Source organism: Cricetulus griseus, chromosome 4 (genome assembly GCF_003668045.3).
Source record: "Cricetulus griseus strain 17A/GY chromosome 4, alternate assembly CriGri-PICRH-1.0, whole genome shotgun sequence".
Taxonomy (NCBI): domain Eukaryota; kingdom Metazoa; phylum Chordata; class Mammalia; order Rodentia; family Cricetidae; genus Cricetulus; species Cricetulus griseus.
The window spans coordinates 82,119,904-82,140,834 of NC_048597.1; the positions used below are offsets into that span (position 1 = coordinate 82,119,904).

Sequence of the window (20,931 nt, forward strand, 5' to 3'; positions counted from 1 at the left end):
AACTGCTGAGCCATCCCTCCACCTGAGACTTGCAGTACTTACAGTGAGACATCTGCAGCAGGGGTTCAGTTGCAAGTCCACAAATGTATGCTGCGCCCTCCTGGTTGAGAGGTGTGAGAACTCCAAACAGGGAGCTCTTGGGGTCTTTATGTCCCATAGCCTCGGTTTCATCCCTGCTGTGACTCCAGGTTCAGAAGGAGAACAAGGGCAGCGTTGATCCTTATGTATACCTGCCCTTTGGGAGTGGACACAGGAACTGCACTGGCATGAGGTTTGCCCTCATCAGCATGAAACTGGCTGTCATCAGCGTCCTGCAGAACTTCACCCTCCAGCCTTGTGAAGAAACACGGGTGAGGCCAAAACCTCAACAAACTCTATTTAACTGGGTTTTTGTTTGTTAATTTAGAGTTTTACCTACAGAAAGAGAAAATTATCATCATTTTATGATGCCTTTATGGAATAAAGGATTTGAGTAACATGTGACCCAGGAGCTTTAAAGTCCTTCCATTCTGGAGCAGTAAGTCTGTCTGGAAAAAGCACAGAGAAATCATTTAGAGTCCATGCAGATCCCTGCAACATGACTAGTACAGTGGCTCTGAGATCAAGTCCAGGTTAAACTGTGTGACTAACTGGAGATGGGAATCTGTTGCACACTCATAGCACGGAATGATCACCTTGCCGTGGTCTGTGAGTGGTGGGCTTCGCCAGGAACTAAGTTCCCAGGAGTCAGGGGCTTCCCAGCACTGGCTGTGCTTTTCACTTTGTGACTTTAAAAACTCCCTGTGCCTAGTCACCTGAGATTCACGGAGATACACGAAGATAGTTTACCGGACTGTGGCTTCGGAGATCTGTACTGGCTGCAGTGCTCACTGATCCGAGCACTATTCTATTATATAAAGAACGTCAACCCCTCCGGGCCATCCTGACCCCTTGCTCTCACATTTTCTTAACTGTGCTACATGAGACTTCTTTCATGTTCTCTTAAATCTGTCTGCTACCGTCTCACGGGTTCCTCCTGTCCTCATACTTCAAGTTGAACTAGACAGCTAAACCAGTCGAGTTGAGCTAACTGGCCACGGCCCATCTACTCCTCTGCTCCAGTGCTCTCTGCTGGCTCTTTTCATCACTAAGTCCACCCACCCAATTTTGCTCTCTGCATTGAAGAAATGTTTTTGAATTTCACCTGATTTTGGTTTCTTAGTTACTCTACCAAGACGGCTTTGGTGGAAAGGCAATGAATGTCTTAAATATACTTTAAGGAGTATTTTACATCTGTTCTGGACATCTTAAGTATACATTTAATCAATTTTTAATTTTTATATTTAAAATATTGTTTGTATAAGCATACATGGGTATATGTGCCTATCTTTCTGTATGTCTGGAAAAAATACATGCATGTTATTTAAAAGCAAACAATACATTTAGAGAAGTTGAAGCACTGGCCTCCTCCACAAACTTAAGGAATAACTGACTTTAGTTTCAAATAATGCAATGAATGATAAGGCTATTTCTAAACTCATGTATGTAGCAAGCAGTCCTCCCATCGGTTGTCTTTTCTTTGTAGGTCATTAGAGAGAGGTGGTTATCACCTCATTTGTCACCTCAGGCAGCTGTGTAGCCATCCTGTTTATGCATACAGAGGTTGAGAAAGATGGACAAAGACTTTAACCTTGAACGCAGGCAGGTCTCAAGCTGCAGTCACCCATAAGCTGACATTCTTCAGTTTCCTTGATACCCTGTTTTCCTTACCCTCTACAGACACCAGCTTACTTTGTGGGCATTGTCCCTTCTCCCATAAGACTGAAGAGACTGAGAAGTATGATTGCATTGGTGAAAACACTGAATGACTCAGAGTTCAGCATTCATACTGCTTGGGGGCTAAGAGTAGATGTTAGGAAACAAGGCTCAATGCTCCCTGCAGGTCTTTCCCACCATTACACTGAATGTGCACAACTGGCCTGAGACACTGAATCGGGGCCATAGAGGTGCAGTGATAGCCATCTGTCCAGGGTTACCTTGTAGGGGTCAACAGTGTAACTTTAACTTTATACTGCCCATCAAAAAACAGCCTTCCACATACTTCAAGTGTGATCTAAAGTTTTAAAACTCAGCCTTTTCACTTCAATTTGAATCAAAGAAGAACACAAGTCAATAAATATATCCTTATCCTTCCCCCTCAATTCTACATACAATAGTTACTCCAAAGTGACTTTCTTGAATCAACAGAGAGACTTCAGTGTCTTTACCGCCCAATCCTAATGAAGATGTATGTATATTAAGACACATGAAGCCAAAAGTGGTTTTTTTGTTTTGTTTTTCTGTTGTTGGTTTTTCGAAACAGGGTTTCTCTGTGTAGCTTTGGAGCCTATCCTGGAACTCACTCTGTAGACCAGGTTGGCCTCGAAATCACACAGATCCACCTGCCTCTGCCTCCCAAGTTCTGGGATTAAAGGCAGGAGCCACCAACACCTGGTATCAAAAGTGTTTTTCGTATATAAAGTACCACTGTCCTGAATGTATTTGTTCTGCTTTAGCTCTGTGATTGCTGTTTCATTTGTTGCTTCTCAATGTGCTTCTTCAACTACATGAATACTCCTGAAATTAAGCAAGAAAACAATTTTTCAACCAGAAAAGCCCAGCATCCTGAAAGTTGTGGCAAGATAAAAATCACAGAGTATGGATTTCCCTCAAGATTTCTGTGTTCTTCTAGGAGGCTGTGCCAGGAAACATCCAAGAATCTAATTTGCCTCTGAATTAAATCAGCTTAATTGCCTTGATTATTAGGTGGTCAGTAATTTACCGAGCATGCTCAGTGTTTGTGGTATCACATATCCGTGGTTAAGTCAATGATAGATACAAAGATTTTTCTCTGATTCTAAGGGGACCATCCCCATCGAACTCCAGTTTGCTATCTGCATTCTGATTGTAATAAGCATTTCCCTATAATTTTATCAATCATTTTCAATGAAATGGGAAGTATTGTAGTGATTCTGGCAATAAATATGTATCAAAAGTTGTTTATAATATTAAATAGAAATAATCTTTCCAAAAATATATGGTGTCTTTCTATACATCAACAGGGACACTAAAACAGAGTCCATGAAAATGAGAAATAGCATTTCTGACTATAGTCACTCCTTGTTTGGATCTATTTTGGTCTCCATTCGACTTCTCAGAATTCAGTGATGTTCACTTTGATTTGGCACATTGTTTTAAGTTTTATTTACAGGTTATTGAATTTTCAAGCCTTTTAACTATAACTAAAATGGGGTCTAAAGAGATGGCTCAGCAGTTAAGAACACTGACTGCTCTTCCAGAGGACGCAGGTTGAATTCCCAGCAACCCCATGGTGGTGCACCTGTCTGTAACTCCAGTTGCAGGGTATCTGATACCCTCACACAGACATACATGCAGGTAAAACGCCAATGCACTAAAATAAAAATAAACAGTTAAAAAATAACTAAGATGAAGCTAGGCATTGGTGGCGCCTTTAATCCCAGCACTCAGGAGGCAGAGGCAGGCGGATCTCTGTGAGTTTGAGGCCAGCCTGGTCTCCAGAGCGAGTGCCAGGATAGGCTCCAAAGCTACACAGAGAAACCCTGTCTTGAAAAAAAAAAAAAGAGAGAGAGAAAGAAAGAAAGAAAGAAAGAAAGAAAGAAAGAAAGAAAGAAAGAAACGCAAAAAAACTAGCCAGGCAGTAGTGGCACATGCTTTTTAGTCCCAGCACTTAGAAGACAGGCAGATGAATCTCTTGAGTTCAAGGATAGCCTGGTGTACATAGATAGTTCCAGAACAGCCAGGGCTACACAAAGAAACCTTGTCTCAAAAAACATGAAAACAAAACAACCCCCCCCAAAAAAAAAAAACAAAGACAAAAACAAAATAACAACAACAGCAAAACAAAACAAACTAAAAATCCCAAACCAAAATGCCATCACTCTATCACTATGCTCATCAGGTCTGATGATGGTGGGACTAGAAAGAAGGGATTCAGTTTCTTCATTAAGAAGACATTTGGTGTCTAGTGTGAAAAGGTAAGAGAGAATCACATATTCCTGGAGGAGACTAGAACCAGCCACCACCTGAGTAAAGGAAAGAATGCTGACACACCACAGATACAGGGATGCCAGTTTAGATATCTTGCCCAAAGTCTCAGAGAGCTCATACATACATACATTCAGTATGTCCTTTCTAGGGGCAAAAGATTAAATCCAGCATCTGTTTCTTATGTGGAGTGATGGAAGTTTTGTTTTGCCTCTAACCTGATTAGTTGGGAAAATTATGAGAATAAATAAAAGGTAGGGGTAAAAGAAAGAAAAAAAACTTGGTATTTTGTTGGGTATATTTGAATGCTTGGTTTCCAGTTTGTGGGAAGGATTAGATGTGGCCTTGATGTGGAGGTGTGTCACTAAGAAGTGGACTTTGAGGTTTCAAAAGCTCACACCAGGTCATCTCTCTCTGCTGCCTGTGGGTCAGCTTCTTGTCCAGCACCATGTCTGTCTGCATTCTGCCATGCCCCCCAGTGAGATAAGAGTGCACTAAACCTCTGAAACTTAAGCAAGTCTCCAGTTAAATTCTTTTCTTCAAATGAGTTGCTGGAGCGGTGGTGGCTCATGCCTTTAATCTCACACTCCTTCTGAGGCAGAGGCAGGGGCAGGGCAGGAACAGGGGGGGCAGGGCAGGGGCAGGGGCAGGGGCAGGGGCAGGTGAATCTCTGAGTTAAAGGCCAGCCTGGTCTACAGAGAGAGTTCATGATCAGTACTTTTTTGTAGAACCTTTGGTTTTCTGCATCCTACTTGTTGATTGTGTAAAGACACCCCTTTGTGAGTGCTGGGATTGAAGGCATGCGCCACCAAAGTCCGGTCTAATTTTTGTGTTTTCATGTGTTTGTGCTCATGTATGTGGAAGCCAGATGTCATCTCAAGTGTCTTCCTTAACTGTTCTTTGCTTTACTTTTAAGACAGGATCTCTTACTGAATCAATTTGGCCAGATTGGATGACCAGTAAGCCCTGTCTGGGGAATCTGTCTGTCGCTGTCTCCCAACCCTATGAGTACAGGCATACACCACTATGCCCAGCTTTTACATGGCTGCTAGTGATGGAACTCAGGTCTTCATGGTCTCCCAGCAAGCGTCTTATTGACTGAGCTATCTCCATAGCCCCAAGGGTACTGTTTTATTGTAACACTTCCTTTATGGTTTGTTTCCATGTCTCCCCATTCTACTGTGTCCCAAATGTGGTTCCAGAGAAATCTTCTTTAGACATGAAAAAATACCCTGGCACTTGTCCCTAAAATCATTGAGGGATAATTGTTGTCATATAACAGCTACAAAATGAAATGAAAATCTCTTAATTAGTCTGATGCATAAAGGCTTTCAAACCAGGCCCTAATCAACCTTCTTTGACTCATGCCCCATAAACCTACAAAAGTCATTTACCCCAAAGTCCTAACTTTAACAAAAATCTTTCCCTTTGGTGGACATACCCTGTGTTATTTCTGGGCATACAACTAACCTTACAAATTGAACATAATCACTAACTGAAAAGAAATGTTAAATATGGAGGCATTTCTAAACCTCTCAGGATTTGACATGAAGTATTTTCTTGTAGTTTGCCCAAGTGGTACTCCACACATGAAAGAGACCTCTGTCATATATTCATAAGCAAACACCAAAGTAAAAATTGATTTGTTCCTTCTAAGAGCAAATATCTTTCCATGAAGACAGAGACTTGGTTTGTCTGTCACCTTGTGAACCCTCAGCACCTGTCACTTCACTTGCCACCCCATGTGGAATTAAGTACTTGGGAGTAAATAGCCACAATGGAACAACAGAGAGAAATGAGCTCACACACAGTCTTTCACATTTACTGGTAGAAATAGACTTTTAATGCATACTTTGTATTTATATAAACTCTACGGTTCTTTAAAGGCTTTTGTTTCATTTGGAGCTTTTTGGCATCCAAATTAACATATTTTCTATGCATTTCACTACTTAATAGATTTTAAAATATTTTAAATTTTAAAACTAAATTTGAGAAGTCAAGCATGCTGTAAACCCAACCTAACCCCGAGAAGTGTTTGTACTTCTAAAAAAGTCACAAAAAGGATGAACTTAAACTATGTCATAAAATTTTCCACATTCCATTTACGAACAAAGAAATACTAGGTTCGTTATTATATATCGCTCGTTCTCTAGTAAGTCAGATTGTCAGACACGCTTCAGTAAACAATCTCTATTTTAACCTGGATCTTAATTCACTTCCTCTTAAAGATGATCTTGTCAATGTTAACCCTGTGTCATATGCAATCTAAGCCCCAAAGCTTAAGTAAGTTTCAAACTTGTAGTTTTTCATGTGGATATGTTCACCACAGTTACATATCTGCATACACACATACAGTGTGCTACGTGTTAAATTATTTCAAGTAACTTAAGTATATCTAGCAGACATTCAGCCAAACAGTCTACAAAGACTCAGACAGTAGTGTCCAAACATAGCACTGAGCTGAAACTGGAAAACCCCAGCAAAACCTACTGCAGTATTAAGAGAAAGAATCAAGATTCCTAACATACTGAGTTGTGCAGATACAAAAGTGCTTAGCATGACAAAATTACCAAAATAAAAACATTTTGAAGGTTATTTGGTTCTAGCAATATTAACTATTCTTTACTTTTGGATAATTTAACATCTGCATTTTAAATTTTATATAAACAACCTCTTTGTAACAAGTTTTTTAAAAAAAGCACACAAAAAATAGTGCAAACTATAATTTGACAGGTTTTTCATCTTGGTTACCTCATCACAAGTAACTCAAGAAGTGTTGACTATGTGGCTCCAATAACATACAGTACTGACCAGATCCCGTCATATCACCCATTGTTTGCAGCCCCAAACTCTAAAACAGGCTGCCGGCAGACAGGACAGGTGCAGTTCTCCGACAACCAGCGATCGATACAGTGAATGTGAAATTCATGTAGACAAGGCAGCTGCCGGAGCTTGTTCCCAGCCACATAGTCGCTGATACACACACTGCACACTTTACCTAACTCACTGTCAACCCCGTTTTGTTCATAGCTCCTAGTAGAAAGATTGTCAATCTGCTCTTTGGTTAAGCCACGAATTGGATCATCATCGCCTTCATTCAGTAAGAAGAAATGAGCAAGGCGCAGTATGGGTAATGTCCCAGCCTCAACTACACTGTCTGCCCTTCGTAACTGCCTTCTATTCCTATTGCCACCATTTCTGACCTGTGGCGAGGCGGGCTCACTTACATCTAGCATTTCAGCACTGACATCTTGGGCCTGCCTGGCTTGTGAGGAACCTCCACCCTGCTGAGTGCTGTTGTTAGCCACATCCATGTTATTCAGTTCTAGGTACAGCTCTGGTAAACGCTGACCACTTCTTTGATTCTCTGACTCAGGCTCCACCTCCATTAGAGAACTCAGCTCTCCAAACCCAGTCATAATCTGCCTTAAAATTGACCGAAGAGCCACAGACGATGGCTCAACCACCTCGTTCTCAGAAATCCTCCGAAGAGGAACTGTTATGGTACTCACATAGGTTCGAACACCTGACCTCTCTAAATGAGAAATAGTTCTGTGAAAGCCCCCACTGTTGCTTTCCACTGTACTTTCTGCCAATCCTGCCCTAGATCGGGTTCTATTTGCAATGCTATCCCTATCTCTAGTTTCTCCAGGACGAATCCTCCTGACTTGCAGGTCTAGTGTGATTGCTGGATGGCGCTGTGTGGCAGCTGAGGACCTGCTGGATTCTCCTTCCTCTACTGTTATTCTTGACACAAGTCTTGAGTTGGACAGTGGCATATAAACAGTACCTCTGCGTGCTCTGTCTTGTTCTAAAAAGACTTGAGTGACACCTCTATGCCGAACAGACCTGACCCTACCAGTTTGCCTTTGGGAATTATGATAAACAGTAGCATCCTGTCTCTGAATTGGGGACCGGCTTCGACTACTGAAAGCGGGACGTAATCTTAATGGCTCTAATCTTTGGTTTGTGTTCCTCACTGTCACATTACTTCTAGCCCCATTTTCCCAAATATGTGCTGCTCCAAACCGCTGCCGTTCCCTTTGCCTGAGATTACTACCATCTGACTGGTTTGTGTGAGTGCCGATAACATTAGTGCGATGGCCACTAACTCTAGGAACACCAAGGGCTCCTCCAATTCCATTCCTTAACCTTCCCCTTGCTGAGAATGCTCCTCGAGCCGAGCCCTGCCCCCTTGCACCACGCCTACCCCCTGGACCACTGGAGTCACGACCATTGGAACTCAGGGAGGTTTGGCTTCTCGTTCGCATAGCCACAGGACTAGATGATCTTTGCTGCCTACGATCTCTAACACCTGACAGAGGAGTATCTGTATAATCCTCTCCATGAGGTTCAGAGCCTCTGTTGTCAGGGTTTATGTGGATTTCCAGGCTGAACCCAAACTCTCCACTGTTTGGGTTTGTTCGACTCACAGCTCTCCAACTTTGGTTCCCATTCTGTCCACTTCGAGTCACATTTCCAGTGCGCCGAAAAGTGTTTAGCCATCGGAGCAGAGAATCTTCATCTGAATTTTCTCTAAGGTTTTCTGAATCTGGAAAGTAAATCAAATCAACTTAAGGTCAATTTCTATAATGGTAAGACCTTATCTTTATTAAAACATTGTAAGAAAGACAGTTGTACTGAATTTAACAATATCTGCATTATTTCAATGAGTGAAAAAAAATCAAACTTTCTAAAAGTGTATTAAAAGCACATTAGAGAAATGAAAATGTGGGCCTATGATATCACTCAGTGGGTAAAGGCACATGCTACCAAGCCTAACTGACATGAGTTGAAGCCCCAGGACCCACATGGTAGAACTGCCAAACAAACTGTCTTCTGATACACATACATACAATTTCGTTTAAAGAAAAAGTCTACTTTCTAGACTCAAGTACCTTCACAAACTGACACCTTCCACAAGGTCCAGCCCAGACGTGAACCCCATAAAGCAATCTCCCCCTTGGGGGAGAGAGCTGTCCAACTCTGCAGGGGTAATGCTGACTCTCCCCTCAACCATACTCCACCCTTCTCCTGCTTTCAGAGCCCCACCAGCTACCTCCATCCATGCAGCTGGCCTACAGTGGATTTAGTGAAGGACCTCTTTCAACCCCTAAGAACTACCCTAGGTACTCAGGCCAACTTGAGATTCTGGCCCTGGATATTAAAGACACACAGTAAAAGACACATCTAACAATCTAACTCCAGACGCCCAGGGCTCACTGCAAAAACAAACTATAGAAAAAAAAAAAAAAACAAAAACAAAAAAACAAAAAAAACAAGACACTGTCTGCAAACAAAAACAAAATAAAAAACTAGCAATCCCATCAATGAAATGTTCCTGAGGAGGACCACTTACAACAAAATTTCAGCCATAGAAGTCAAAAGGAGAATTAAACACAATCAAAGAGTTCAAAGAATTCAAAGAGGTCAAGTATAAACATCTGAATGAATATGATGAGAGCACGAATAAACATATAGCTAAATGAAACAAAGATAACATGAAAATAGAATGTGAAAAATACAGAATATTAAAATCTAATCTGAACGCTAGAAATGAAATATTAGTCAATTTAGATGACAACACAGGAACATCAAAACTTGAAGACAGGCTAGAGGGATTGGATCATAAACTCAAAAAAAAAAAAAAAAAAAAAAAAAAAAAAAGCATGAACAGAACATACAGGATCTTTAGACACCATTAAAAAAAAATCAAATTTAATATGGGCATAAAAGAAAGAATTCCAGGTCAAAGGCATAGAAAACATTTTCAGCCAGCTGTGGTGGCACACACTGGTAGGATTTGCTGAAGGAAGCAGAGGCAGGAGGATCACAAGTTTGAGAAAACATTTTCAGTGAAATCTCAGAAGAAAATTTCCCAAATTTTGAGAGATGGTTTTAAACAACAAAAGCAGAAGAGAAGTGGCATAACACATTCAAGTTAAAACACCAAGGAGGGGGTATTAAAGCTGCAAGAGAGAAGGCCCAAGTCACATAAAGGCAGGCCCACCACAGTAACAGCTGGTTATTGGATAGAAACCATTAAAGCCAGTTAAATCTTGGAAAAACATTGCCAAAATTCTGAAAAATTATAAATGCCATAATATTATACCTAGGAAAACTCCTCTAATCTTCAGCACTTGGGAGGCAGAGGCAGGCAGATCTGTTTGTGTTCAAGACCAGCCTGGTCAACAAGAGCTAGTTCCAGGACAGCCTCCAAAGCCACAGAGAAACCCTGTCTCAAAAAAACAAAAACAAAAAACAATGTTCCATGATAAAAAAAGATTAAGCCAACTTGTGACCACTAAACCAACTCTACAGAGGATACTGGAAGGAATACTTTCGACTGAAGAGAAGGATACACACATTCCACAGATCAGACGAAATAAATAAATGATACCAGGATAATTAATCAAAATATGTTGAACACCAAAAATTCATCAAAAGAACAAAAATTAAAATACACCCTTCAATAATAAAGCTAAAGTGGTCTCAGTTCACCAATTAAAGACCATCAGACTAAATTAAAGACCTGGTTTCATCTTTTTGATTCCTCAAAGAATAATTTGCCTAGCCTTGAGAAAGACATCCCTTAGGGTAAAACAATGAGAAAAAGTACCCCAAGAAAATGGAACTAGGAAACAAACAGGTGTAGCTATTTTAACATCTGACAAAATAGATTTTAAACCAAAACTAAGCACAAGAGATAAAGGTCACATCACACTCTTTAACCTACCTAGCAGATACTACAATTCTAAACACATAAACCAAACACAGCTGTACCCAATTTCATAAAACGAAGACTATTGCCGGGCGTGGGTGGCTCATGCCTTGAATCACAGCACTAGGGAGGCAGAGACAGGCAGATCTCTGTGAGTTCAAGGCCAGCCTGGTCTACAAGAGCTAGTTCCAGGACAACCTCCAAAGCAATATAGAGAAACCCTGTCTCAAAAAAGAAAAAAAAGAAACAAACAAATATTTTAAAAAACACTATTAAATATAAAGCTACAGATTAATCTAACAGAGACACTGGCATTAAATAACATAAATCAAATGGACCTAAGAGACATTTATAGAACATTCCACCGAACTCTGAAGATTACACATTCCTCTCAGGGACTCATGGTACTTTGTACAAAATAGAGAGCACAGTAGGACACAATGCCTTCGTGAATACAAGAAAACTGAAATAACACCCATGTTCTGTATCACCACAAGATAAAGCTGGGCATCAAGAGCAAGGAAAATGCACAAAGTACAATCTCATGGAAACTGAACACGACATTGAGTGATGAATAAATGTGTCAAGAAGAAACAAGATGAAACAAATAATTTGAAGTGATACATAACTAGCAATGAGCTTGAAGTAGTAATTAAAAGCCTCTCAACTAAAAATCAAAAACAAAACCAAACAAACAAAACAACAGGACCAGATGGAATCTACAGAATTCTACCAGCTCTTCAAAGGAGCACTAACACCAATACTGTTCAAAGTATTCCACAACACAGAGGGAACTGACACACCCAAACTCTTTATGAAGCCAGTTTATTCTGATACCAAAACAAGAAAAGACACACACACAAAAGAGAACTAAGGCACAAATAGTACTCAAAATGGTTACGTTCTACTCGTTTCCTTGCCAAAGGGACAGAGAGGACAGTATTCTTGAACAGAGTGATCTCTGTGCTCTGGGTTTAATGCATCAGTGCCTCAGGCTACTCTCAATTTCCAAGCTGCTAGGACAGTAAGCACTGTGGAGCATGCCAAGCTAACAGCACTGCCCAAATCTGAGGAAGATTAAGAATAGCAACTCATTTTTTTTTCTCTAAAATTGCTTCATTTGAATACAGAACAGTAACTGGGATTGACTCTGCCCCCAAAGACACATAATGGCAAAGGTTGTCTCTCCTCAGAATTGACTGATGGGCCAGGAACCTGAAGGAGCAACGCTTTTGCTAACCTTACCTTGTAATCTTAACTGTTAATCTTTTATCATGTGTATTGCTGGTGCTCACAGCCACTACATCTACACTGGAAATCTGAATTCCACTATCCTTATTGCTAAGTACAACAAATACCAAGGTTTACAAAATAGTAACACCACTTCAAAAGCTCTACATGAAAAGACCAAGGCTGAAAGAGTTTCTTTATGAGAAAGAGACGCTAACAGTATCAGACAGAGGCACAGCTGAACTGGGTCTTTGCGTCCAACCGAGGCTCTAGAAAGGCCCAAGAAGGTCCGTCTCCTGCCTTTTTCCAGGCTGGCAGCTTTTCCTTGAGAAGGGATTAGCTTTCAGAACCGAATTATGAAGACAGATTAAGTGATAGGTGTTTTAAAGATTTATATAATGCTTAGAATCCTGAGATAGGTTTAGAAAAAAAATTAAGGTTTTTTGTTGTTGTTGTTGGGTTTTTTTTTTTTTTTTTTTTTTTTTTTAGATTTTTCAAGACAGGGTTTCTCTGTATTGTTTTGGAGGCTGTCCTGGACCAGGCTGGTCTTAAACTTACAGAGATCCGCCTGCCTCTGCCTCCCGAGTGCTGGGATTAAAGGTGTGAGCCACGAACACCCAGCAAATTTAAGGTTTTTATTCGTAATAGGTTAAATATGTATCTGAATTAATGAAAAATTTCCTATATCTGAACCACTAGAGTTACCTTAAGAGCTAAAGTAACAGATGATAAAACAATTTTCCCACTATTTCTCTCCACGCCTTTTTTACTAAACATGGAACTTAAAAACCTTCATCATAAACTTAAAAAAGAAATCCATTCATCCAGAGTAATAGGTAAATCATGCTACTGAGCCTCCAATTTCATGGATGTAGATTCCAGCTCCTCTCTTTAACTGTGTGTGTTTATCCCTGAGTACTCAAGAGTCAAGAGACTGGAAAAGAGCCATTGGGAGGGTGAGGAGAGAAAGAGCCTAAAACAGAGCATGTAAGAGGATACAGGTAAAATGTAAGCAGAGTAAATATTAGGGGCAGAAAGACTTCAGGGAGGCGATTTAAGAAATGTCACTTTCTACATCTAACATTAAAATCACATTAGTTACCTCTAAATGAAACTAGGAAACTACCCAGTGTCTATCCAGAGAGAGCAAGAGTCAGTCAGCTGACTGGTGACAAAATTGCAAGTGATGAATGTCTCTGGGAGAGGACGAAGAACAGAAAGCAGTGCCCCAAAGTGGAGCTTGCTTTGATTCTTAACAATTTCTATTAGTTTGAAGTGATTTTCATTAGTATTTTGCTTACTGCATTAATTTTTATGTATGATTTATGGTTTTCTCCGTGAAACACAAACAAACCAACAGAACAGAGTAACAAAAACAGTTTCCCAACTGTGAGTCTCTCTGTATTATGCTGTATATATAAATTTTAAGTTGAATCAATATAAAAAAAAAGTGTAGTATTTATATGCTAAAATTAAAAAACTTTATTTGGCTAAGGGTTGTAGCTCAATGGGAAAATATTTAATCAAGTACATATAAGGTCCTGGCTTCCCTCAGGGGGTTGGAGGAAGGGGTAAATATATATACTATTTTGTATACATAAACTTCCTGAAGGCAATCTATGTGTGAGAAACACTCCTCAACTTATTCTTCTGTCCTCTGGTCCCTGACCAACAGGTCTACTACAGAAGACACAATCTGTTCACTTCTGCTACTACAGCAGTCAAGCCTGCCTTTATAGAGTGACCACCACAGTACCTCCGTCACTTGTCCCACTCCTCGAGCCAGGCTGGGATGCCAGTTGTTCCTTCGCTCTATCTAAGCGCTGCTGTAGTTCCTCTGATGTTATTTCTCCTGAAACAAGGAAAGAGAGCTCATTTAAAAATTTTAACTACCCAGTTTTATGATAACTCATGAAATACAAAACTGTAGCAACTGGGGCCAGTGAAATGGCTCAGTGGGTAAAGGCATTTACTGCCATTCCTGACAACTTGAATTCAGAGAACCACATAGTGGAAGGAGAAAAAAGATTCCTGCTGATTGTCTTCTGGCCTACACACACTCACTTCTTTTACACACACACACACACACACACACACACACACACACACACACACACACACGTAATTTTCTTTGGGTAGGGGGAGAAGGTTTCCAAATAGGGTTTCTCTGTGGCTTTGGAGGCTGTCTTGAAACTAGCTCTGTAGACCAGGCTGGTCTCGAACTCACAGAGATCCGCCTGACCATGCTGGAATTAAAAGTGTGAGCCACCACCGCCAGGCAAAAAAATTATGTAATTTAAAGATTAAAAAACCCTGGGCTGGAGAAATGGCTCAGCCGTTAAAGGCTAGGCTCACTACCAAAAATATAAAAAACCTGCCCAGCTGTGGTGCACACCTTTAAGCCAAGCACTTGGGAGGCAGAGGCAGGCGGATCTCTGGTCTACAGAGGGAGTTCCAGGACAGGCTCCAAAGCTACAAAGAAACCCGGTCTCAAAAAAAAAAAAAAAAAAAAAAAAAAAAAAAAAAAAAAAAAGATTAAAAAATTGTAACATCCTACAAAACATATGATCTATAAATTGGACAGTTAGTATTTAACAAAACTATACACCAACTTGGTTACAGCTCATTTATTAATAAATCATTAAAATTGAGATATAATTTAAATTATTTTGGTTAAAAAAAAACTCAATAAGAAAGAACCCATAAGCTACGGCTGGAGAGATGGCTCAGTAGCTCCCAGCTCAGTATACTCACAACTACCTCTTAATACCAGTTCCAGGAGATCTGATGACCTTGGACCTGATAGCCTCTTCTGGCCTCCTCAGACACCTACATTCACGCATTGATTACACAAACCAGCACACACACCAAAGGATAACCCGCAACTATATGCATTTTTTTCCTACAGAGTTAAAAAAGGAATTAGTTAAACAGTAGTTTGAGGGAAATTTTCAAGTCTTTGTGCTTGAATTCTACCCCAATATTTTATTGTATGAGCCACCAAGATACAAATATGCAAACACACACACACACACACACACACACACACACACACACACACACACAAACACAAATTTCAGCCAGTTTATTGTAGATATGAAAAAAAAAAAGGACACTGGCCTACTAGGTGGTCAATATCTAGCTGAATGTTATATCTCAAATTAAGAATTAAGTGGGTTCCTTTTTTTTTTTTTTTTGGGTTTTTCAAGACAGGGTTTCACTGTGGCTTTGGAGCCTATCCTGGCACTCACTCTGTAGACCAGGCTGGCCCGAAACTCACAGAGAGCCACCTACCTCTGCCTCCCGAGTGCTGGGATTAAGGTATGCACCACCAACGCCCGGCTAAGAATTAAATTTTAAATAACATTTTATTTATACAAATACTATATAAGAGAAACGGAGAGTTAGGAGTACAGTTCAATTGTAGAACACTTGCCTACCATATACAAAACCCTAGGTTCAAATCCCACTCCCATAAACACAGAGGATGGTGGGAGAGGGTGGTGAGAATTATACACAAAAACATTTGTTCAGTTTTGGGTTTTTTTGTTTTTGTTTGAGACAGGGTTTCTCTGTGTAGCCTTGGCTGTCCTGGAACTCACTTTGTAGAACAGGCCAGCATGGAACTCACAGAGATCCACCTGCCTCTGCCTCCCAAGTGCTGGGATTAAGGGCAGGCACCACCAACGACTGGCACCATCTGTATTTTATAAATACATGAGAATACTGGACATATGCATTTATATGCAGTACAAACTTAAAAAGGTAACATACATAAGCATTTAAATGTTTTTGTGGTGCCAGGCGTTGGTGATGCATGCCTTTAACCCCAGCACTTGGGAGGCAGAGGCAGGAGGATCTCTGTGAGTTCGAGACCAGCCCGGTCCACAAGAGCTAGTTCCAGGACAGCCTCCAAAGCCACAGAAAAACCCTGTCTTGACAAATCAAATAAATAAATAAACAAACAAACAAACAAACAAACAAACACAGACTGCAGTTACTTTGTTATACTGAATAATTCCTAGACTTACAAAATAGTGCTTAAAGGAAGGTATTCTCTTTCCTTCTTCCTTTCAATAATAGAAATGAATGTTTCCCTTTTTGCTCATTTCTTACCAGGGGTGCCTAAAAGGTTATGGTCTCTCATTAGGCGATAATCTTCATCACTGAGCTCATTAATAAACTGATAATAGGCTTCTTCTCTGTGGAGACGCTCTTGCTGCCATCTTCTCTCATTTTCTTGAAATGAGATTTCTTCTCCACTACCACTTGATCTAGATCTAGATGGATTCATGCTGAGACTCCTAGTTTCCTGTTCAAAGAATATACATACACAAATTCAACATATTAGTCTTGGGCTATCATAGCTGTACTTTTCTGTTGTTTTTGCTGTTGTTTGTTGTTTATTGAGATGAGCTCTTACTATGTAACCCTTGCTGGCATGGAATTCACTATGCAGGCCTCTAAGAATCCTTTCAACTGTGATTCATATCTACCTTAAGAGACCTATAGTCTATAAGATTTATGAAGCAGGGTTACCTTTCCTGATCTCCTCATCAAGGTGGGTTTCTGTTTCTCAAGGACAGCACTTATATGTAGCCCCCACATTCAAAAACACTTGGGCCTAACCATTCCAGGCTGAAGGATAGTACCTGGTACAGAGACAGACAGAGCTCTGCTGTGCTTTCTCAACCCTCAGAGCCATGCACGGCATGCTGTTTCCTGTTTTCAGTATTAGGGAGATCAACTGACTCTCTCCAGCAGACACAGGAGACAAAACTATTTTCATCTCAATAAAGGGCAATGAGATGGTGGTGGTCATATTACATTCATAATCTTTTCTGGAAGAAGTACAGCCTAACATCATCTACAAATGTGGTGAACTATATTCCTAAGTGTCCTGGGGTGCATGCAACAACACTTTGCATATAAAGTAAAGAACACACAAAATTCAAGAATAAAAATTTAACTCCAGGACAGCTTTTATATCTGACTTTTTGATAGACAAAGAAAAAATTTTAAAAGATATTCAGTTTGATACTCAGATATGAGAAATTTGTGCCAGACTGTGTCTGACTCAGTGATAACTTTTAAGCACTAGATAAAGTAGTAAGCTTAGTCCTATCAGCTCCTAAAAGCTGTGAGGTTGTCATTGTTGTTTATGTAGGAGTTCTTCATTGTAAGATTTGACATGGGGGGTGGGGAGCAGAGGCAGGTGGACCTCTGAGAGTTTGAGGCCAGCCTGGTCTACAGAGTGAATTACAGGACAGCCAGGGCTGTTATACAGAGAAACCCTGTCTCAAATAAATAAATAAATAAATGGCATGCATTGAGTACTGGGTACATTTAAAAAATAAACTAATCCCAGCACTCGGGACGCAGACAGAGGCAGGAGGATCTCTGTGAGTTTGAGACCAGCCTGGTCTACAAGAGCTAGTTCCAGGACAGCCTCCAAAAGCCAGAGAAACCCTGTCTCAACCCACCCCCCAAAAAAGTAAATAAACTAGCTGGGTAGTAGTGGTACAGGCCTTTAATCCCACACTTGGGAGGCAGAGGCAGGTCAATATCTGAGTTCAAGGCCGGTCTGTTCCAGGACAACAGCCAGGTTACACAGAGAAAGCCTGTCTCAAAAAAAAAAAAAAAGAAAGAAAAAGAAAAAGGTATGGTAGCATCTGACTTCATTCCCAGCACTCAGGAAAAAGAGGCAAACAGATCTTTGTGTGTTCCAGGCCAGCCTGGTCTACACTACAGAGTGAGTTCTAGGACAGCCAGAGCTACACTGAGAAACTGAGAAACCCTGTCTTGAAAAACAAAAAGGCAAGACTCACTCAAGATGCTAATTAATAACATTAAAAACTAAAAGTTTTCGGTTTGCAGGGTCATTAGCAAAAAGTATATTTGGTGGCTACAGCAGTCACCCGGATTTGTATTAAATAGATGTTTAAAAAGTAGAAACCTGACCAAAAAAAAAAAAATGTACCAAGTTCCTTGGATATTATTCAAAACCTCCTCCTCCAAGGCAATATTCTTGGATAACTAACCAAAAGTAATACCGTAAGTAACCAAAGTGAATACCTTATTTTCCTTTTAACATCCTTTTAACATGTGAAACTGTATCCATTCTTCTGTTGTTTGTGTCTTTTTTGAGAACTGCTCATCTGAAGTAATAAAAAGAAAAGTTGACTTGTTCAGTAACTGACTCTTTGAAACCTGGGAACACCTGGTAGTCGCCTACACCGCCAAAGCTAAATTCTCTGAAGGTATGTTATATGTCCACCTAGGAAACTAGAACTTCATACAATTAGATAAACAAAACCTTCCAGGAGACCTCTCCTCCTACACTGTCACTATTCCAAGGACTGCGCCTCCTCCTTTCCCAAAGGCCTTCCTATCACGTTCCCATCTGGGTGTAGCTAGGGTTAGGTGAAGTTAGGATAGTTTACTTCTAAACCTTCACTTGCTTGTTATCTGCCCCCACCATCCCGCTACCGGTTCTTTTTCTTACCCTGTTAATAGAGGCCCCGGGGTGGGGGTAGAAGTAAGTCCCCACTGCAATTTACAAACCGGACTCGGGAACCCGACCAATCTCACCTCAATCTAGCCTCCGGTAACGCTTCCCCAGCGACCTAGATTGGCATTTGGGCCAATCGGCAACTAGAAAAGCTCGACCAGCAAGCAGTTAACCAATGGGATAGGAGGTGAGCGCTCCCACCCACCCACCCTAGCATGTCCTGCTTTCCGAGGCGTCTCCCGGAAGTAGTAGGGAGACCCACAAGATGACCCTTCCCCCTGTACCCGGCGCCCCCTCCCCCCGACCCCACCTCCAGCAGGGTGACCCGCAGTTGTCCTCTCCGAGGCCGTGAGGAGGCGGAAGGTTCTGCGGCCGAGCCTTCGAAGGCCGCTACACCCTCTAATCGTCCACCGAGGCGAGAAGCGTAGAATCTCTGCTGCTGTTCGGGGTCGACCCGCCGTAGAGAGAGCTAAGAGAGAGGACCATCCGGTGTCGGGCCTTCGCTCACCATCTAGGAGAACGGAGGCACGCCACCATCTGCACAGAGCTCGCCGGTGCGTCTGGAAACGGCGCCCGCCGGAAGCCGAGCCGCGGCGCATGAGTTCCGCTTCCGCAGAGCGCAGGTCCGGCTGTCTCGGGATCCTGTCTAGGCTCTGAGCACCAATGGCGGCTCTCAGTTCCCAAGATGGATCCTGTTTCCACTCTTTGGAAATTCCAGCTCCTCCTTTTATTTTTCAGTGCCTTTTGACAAAGACGGGCGAAAAGCGCATCTGTTTGAGTGTAACTATTTACTACCCAGTCTGAGCATGTCCCTTGTGTTAATTCAATGGGTTGAGGGAACTAAATACTCAGTGCTTGTATTGGGAAAGCACTTTGAAGCTCCCAGAGCCGGGCGTTGGTGGCGCAAGCCGGGCGTTGGTGGCGCACGCCTTTGATCCCAGCCCTCGGGAGGCAGAGGTAGACGGATCTCTGTGAGTTCGAGACCAGCCTGGTCTACAAGAGCTAGTTCCAGGACAGCCTTCAAAGCCACAGAGAAACCCTATCTCAAAAAAAAAAAAAAAAAAAAAGGGGGGGGGGGTGCTGGAGAGATGGCTCAGAAGTTAAGAGCACTGACTGCTCTTCCAGAGGTCCTGAGTTCAATTCCCAGCAACCACATGGTGATTCACAACCATCTGTATGAGATCTGGTGCCCTCTTCTGGCGTGCAGACAGAATACCGTATACATAATAAAAAAATAAATAAATAAAATCTTAAAAAAAAACTCCCAGTATTAACCATTTTCATTCCCTCTCCCGCTATCACTTCCCCGTCACCTCCTTCCCTCTCCTCTTTCTTCCCCTTTCTTCCCACCCACTCACATTCTGCCTTCTCTCATTCTCCTTTATTGCCTTTACCCTTTATATGACACCAAACTTACCTAATCAAAAACAAAACAAAAGCCTGGCTGTGGTGGCTCATGCCTTTAATCCCAGCACTCAGGAGGCAGAGGCAGGCGGATGGATCTCTGTAAGTTCGAGACACAGCCTGGTCTACAAGAGCTGGTTCCAGGACAGCTTCCAAAGCCACAGAGAAACCATGTCTTGAAAAACAAAAACAAAACAAGCAAACAAACAAAACAAAAAACTTAACCTAACCATTACTTGTGATCCTGGCAGAACTCCTTCCTGATACTCCCATCAGCCAAATGACTTAGTCACATTTTAATACGCGCATAATACTGTGACTCGTTAATTCTTCCCTTCTTTTATTATTGTATGGATTTATTTTGTTTTGAGACTGGGTTTCATATAGTCCAGAAAGGCCTTTAAATGGTGAACTTCCTGGCCCTGGCCAGGAATATGCTACCATGTTTGGGAATGTTTGAGGGACTACTAGATCTCTATGTTTTGTAGGGTGCTTGGTTACCAGGATGCAGCAGGCCTTAGCATGAGTAAGGTTACTAGTGTAGCAGGTGATACTGGCTAGCAGGTGGGTTCTTTTCCCTCCATCCATTAAAATAGAGGAGAACAGAAAAAAAAAAATGAAGGCTTACTGACAAGTGTTACAGACTTCTCTGGTAGAAAAGAGAAGTTGGAGAGACCACCAGCTTTAAATGGGGGTGGGTACTTGTCCTGTTTGGTGATTCCTTCCCCTCTCTTTTACTATTGGTCCAAAATGTCTATATATCCCTTTTACATTGGTGTTCTGAGGATCAGACTGCCTGACTTTCTCTGACTTACCTTCTGGAAGCAGTTTTGGAGTCCCCTCCCCCAGCCTCATCTGAGAACTACGTGTCTGGGGTAGGGTTAGGTTCAGTTCTCTGCATAGCTTGTCTTTGGTTTTGTCTTTTGTTTTTTCCAGTATCCTTTTGCTTCGTGAACTTGCAAAACTTCTTTATATGTCTCAATGCGGGATTTAGTCTATGTTTTCCCTTATTCTGGCTGCA

At 41.5% G+C, this 20,931-nt stretch overlaps 2 protein-coding genes across 4 annotated transcripts in view; both read right to left on the bottom strand.

The window, feature by feature from the left end:
* Nucleotides 1–3,389, bottom strand: part of LOC100765388 (putative sperm motility kinase W) — a 37,879-nt gene extending 34,490 nt beyond the window's left edge. The window contains exon 1 of the mRNA XM_027413659.2: nucleotides 43–3,389. The gene's annotated coding sequence lies outside the window, so the exon portion shown is untranslated. The remainder of the gene's footprint in view (nucleotides 1–42) is intronic.
* A 2,468-nt stretch (nucleotides 3,390–5,857) lies between these two features.
* Nucleotides 5,858–19,084, bottom strand: Rnf6 (ring finger protein 6). 3 transcript variants are annotated; one of them, XM_027413660.2, is made up of 5 exons: nucleotides 18,817–19,084; nucleotides 18,071–18,153; nucleotides 16,112–16,307; nucleotides 13,752–13,847; nucleotides 5,858–8,596 (listed from the first exon to the last, which is right to left on the bottom strand). In XM_027413660.2, exons 3-5 carry the CDS (start codon nucleotides 16,287–16,289, stop codon nucleotides 6,870–6,872), a joined length of 2,001 nt encoding a protein of 666 aa, XP_027269461.1. In that variant the 5' UTR covers nucleotides 16,290–16,307; nucleotides 18,071–18,153; nucleotides 18,817–19,084; the 3' UTR covers nucleotides 5,858–6,869. The 3 variants fall into 3 exon arrangements, with proteins under 3 accessions (XP_027269461.1, XP_027269462.1, XP_027269463.1); XM_027413661.2 differs by lacking the exon at nucleotides 18,817–19,084 and adding an exon at nucleotides 18,501–18,646; XM_027413662.2 differs by lacking the exon at nucleotides 18,817–19,084 and adding an exon at nucleotides 18,587–18,644.
* Between the last annotated feature and the right edge of the window lie 1,847 nt (nucleotides 19,085–20,931).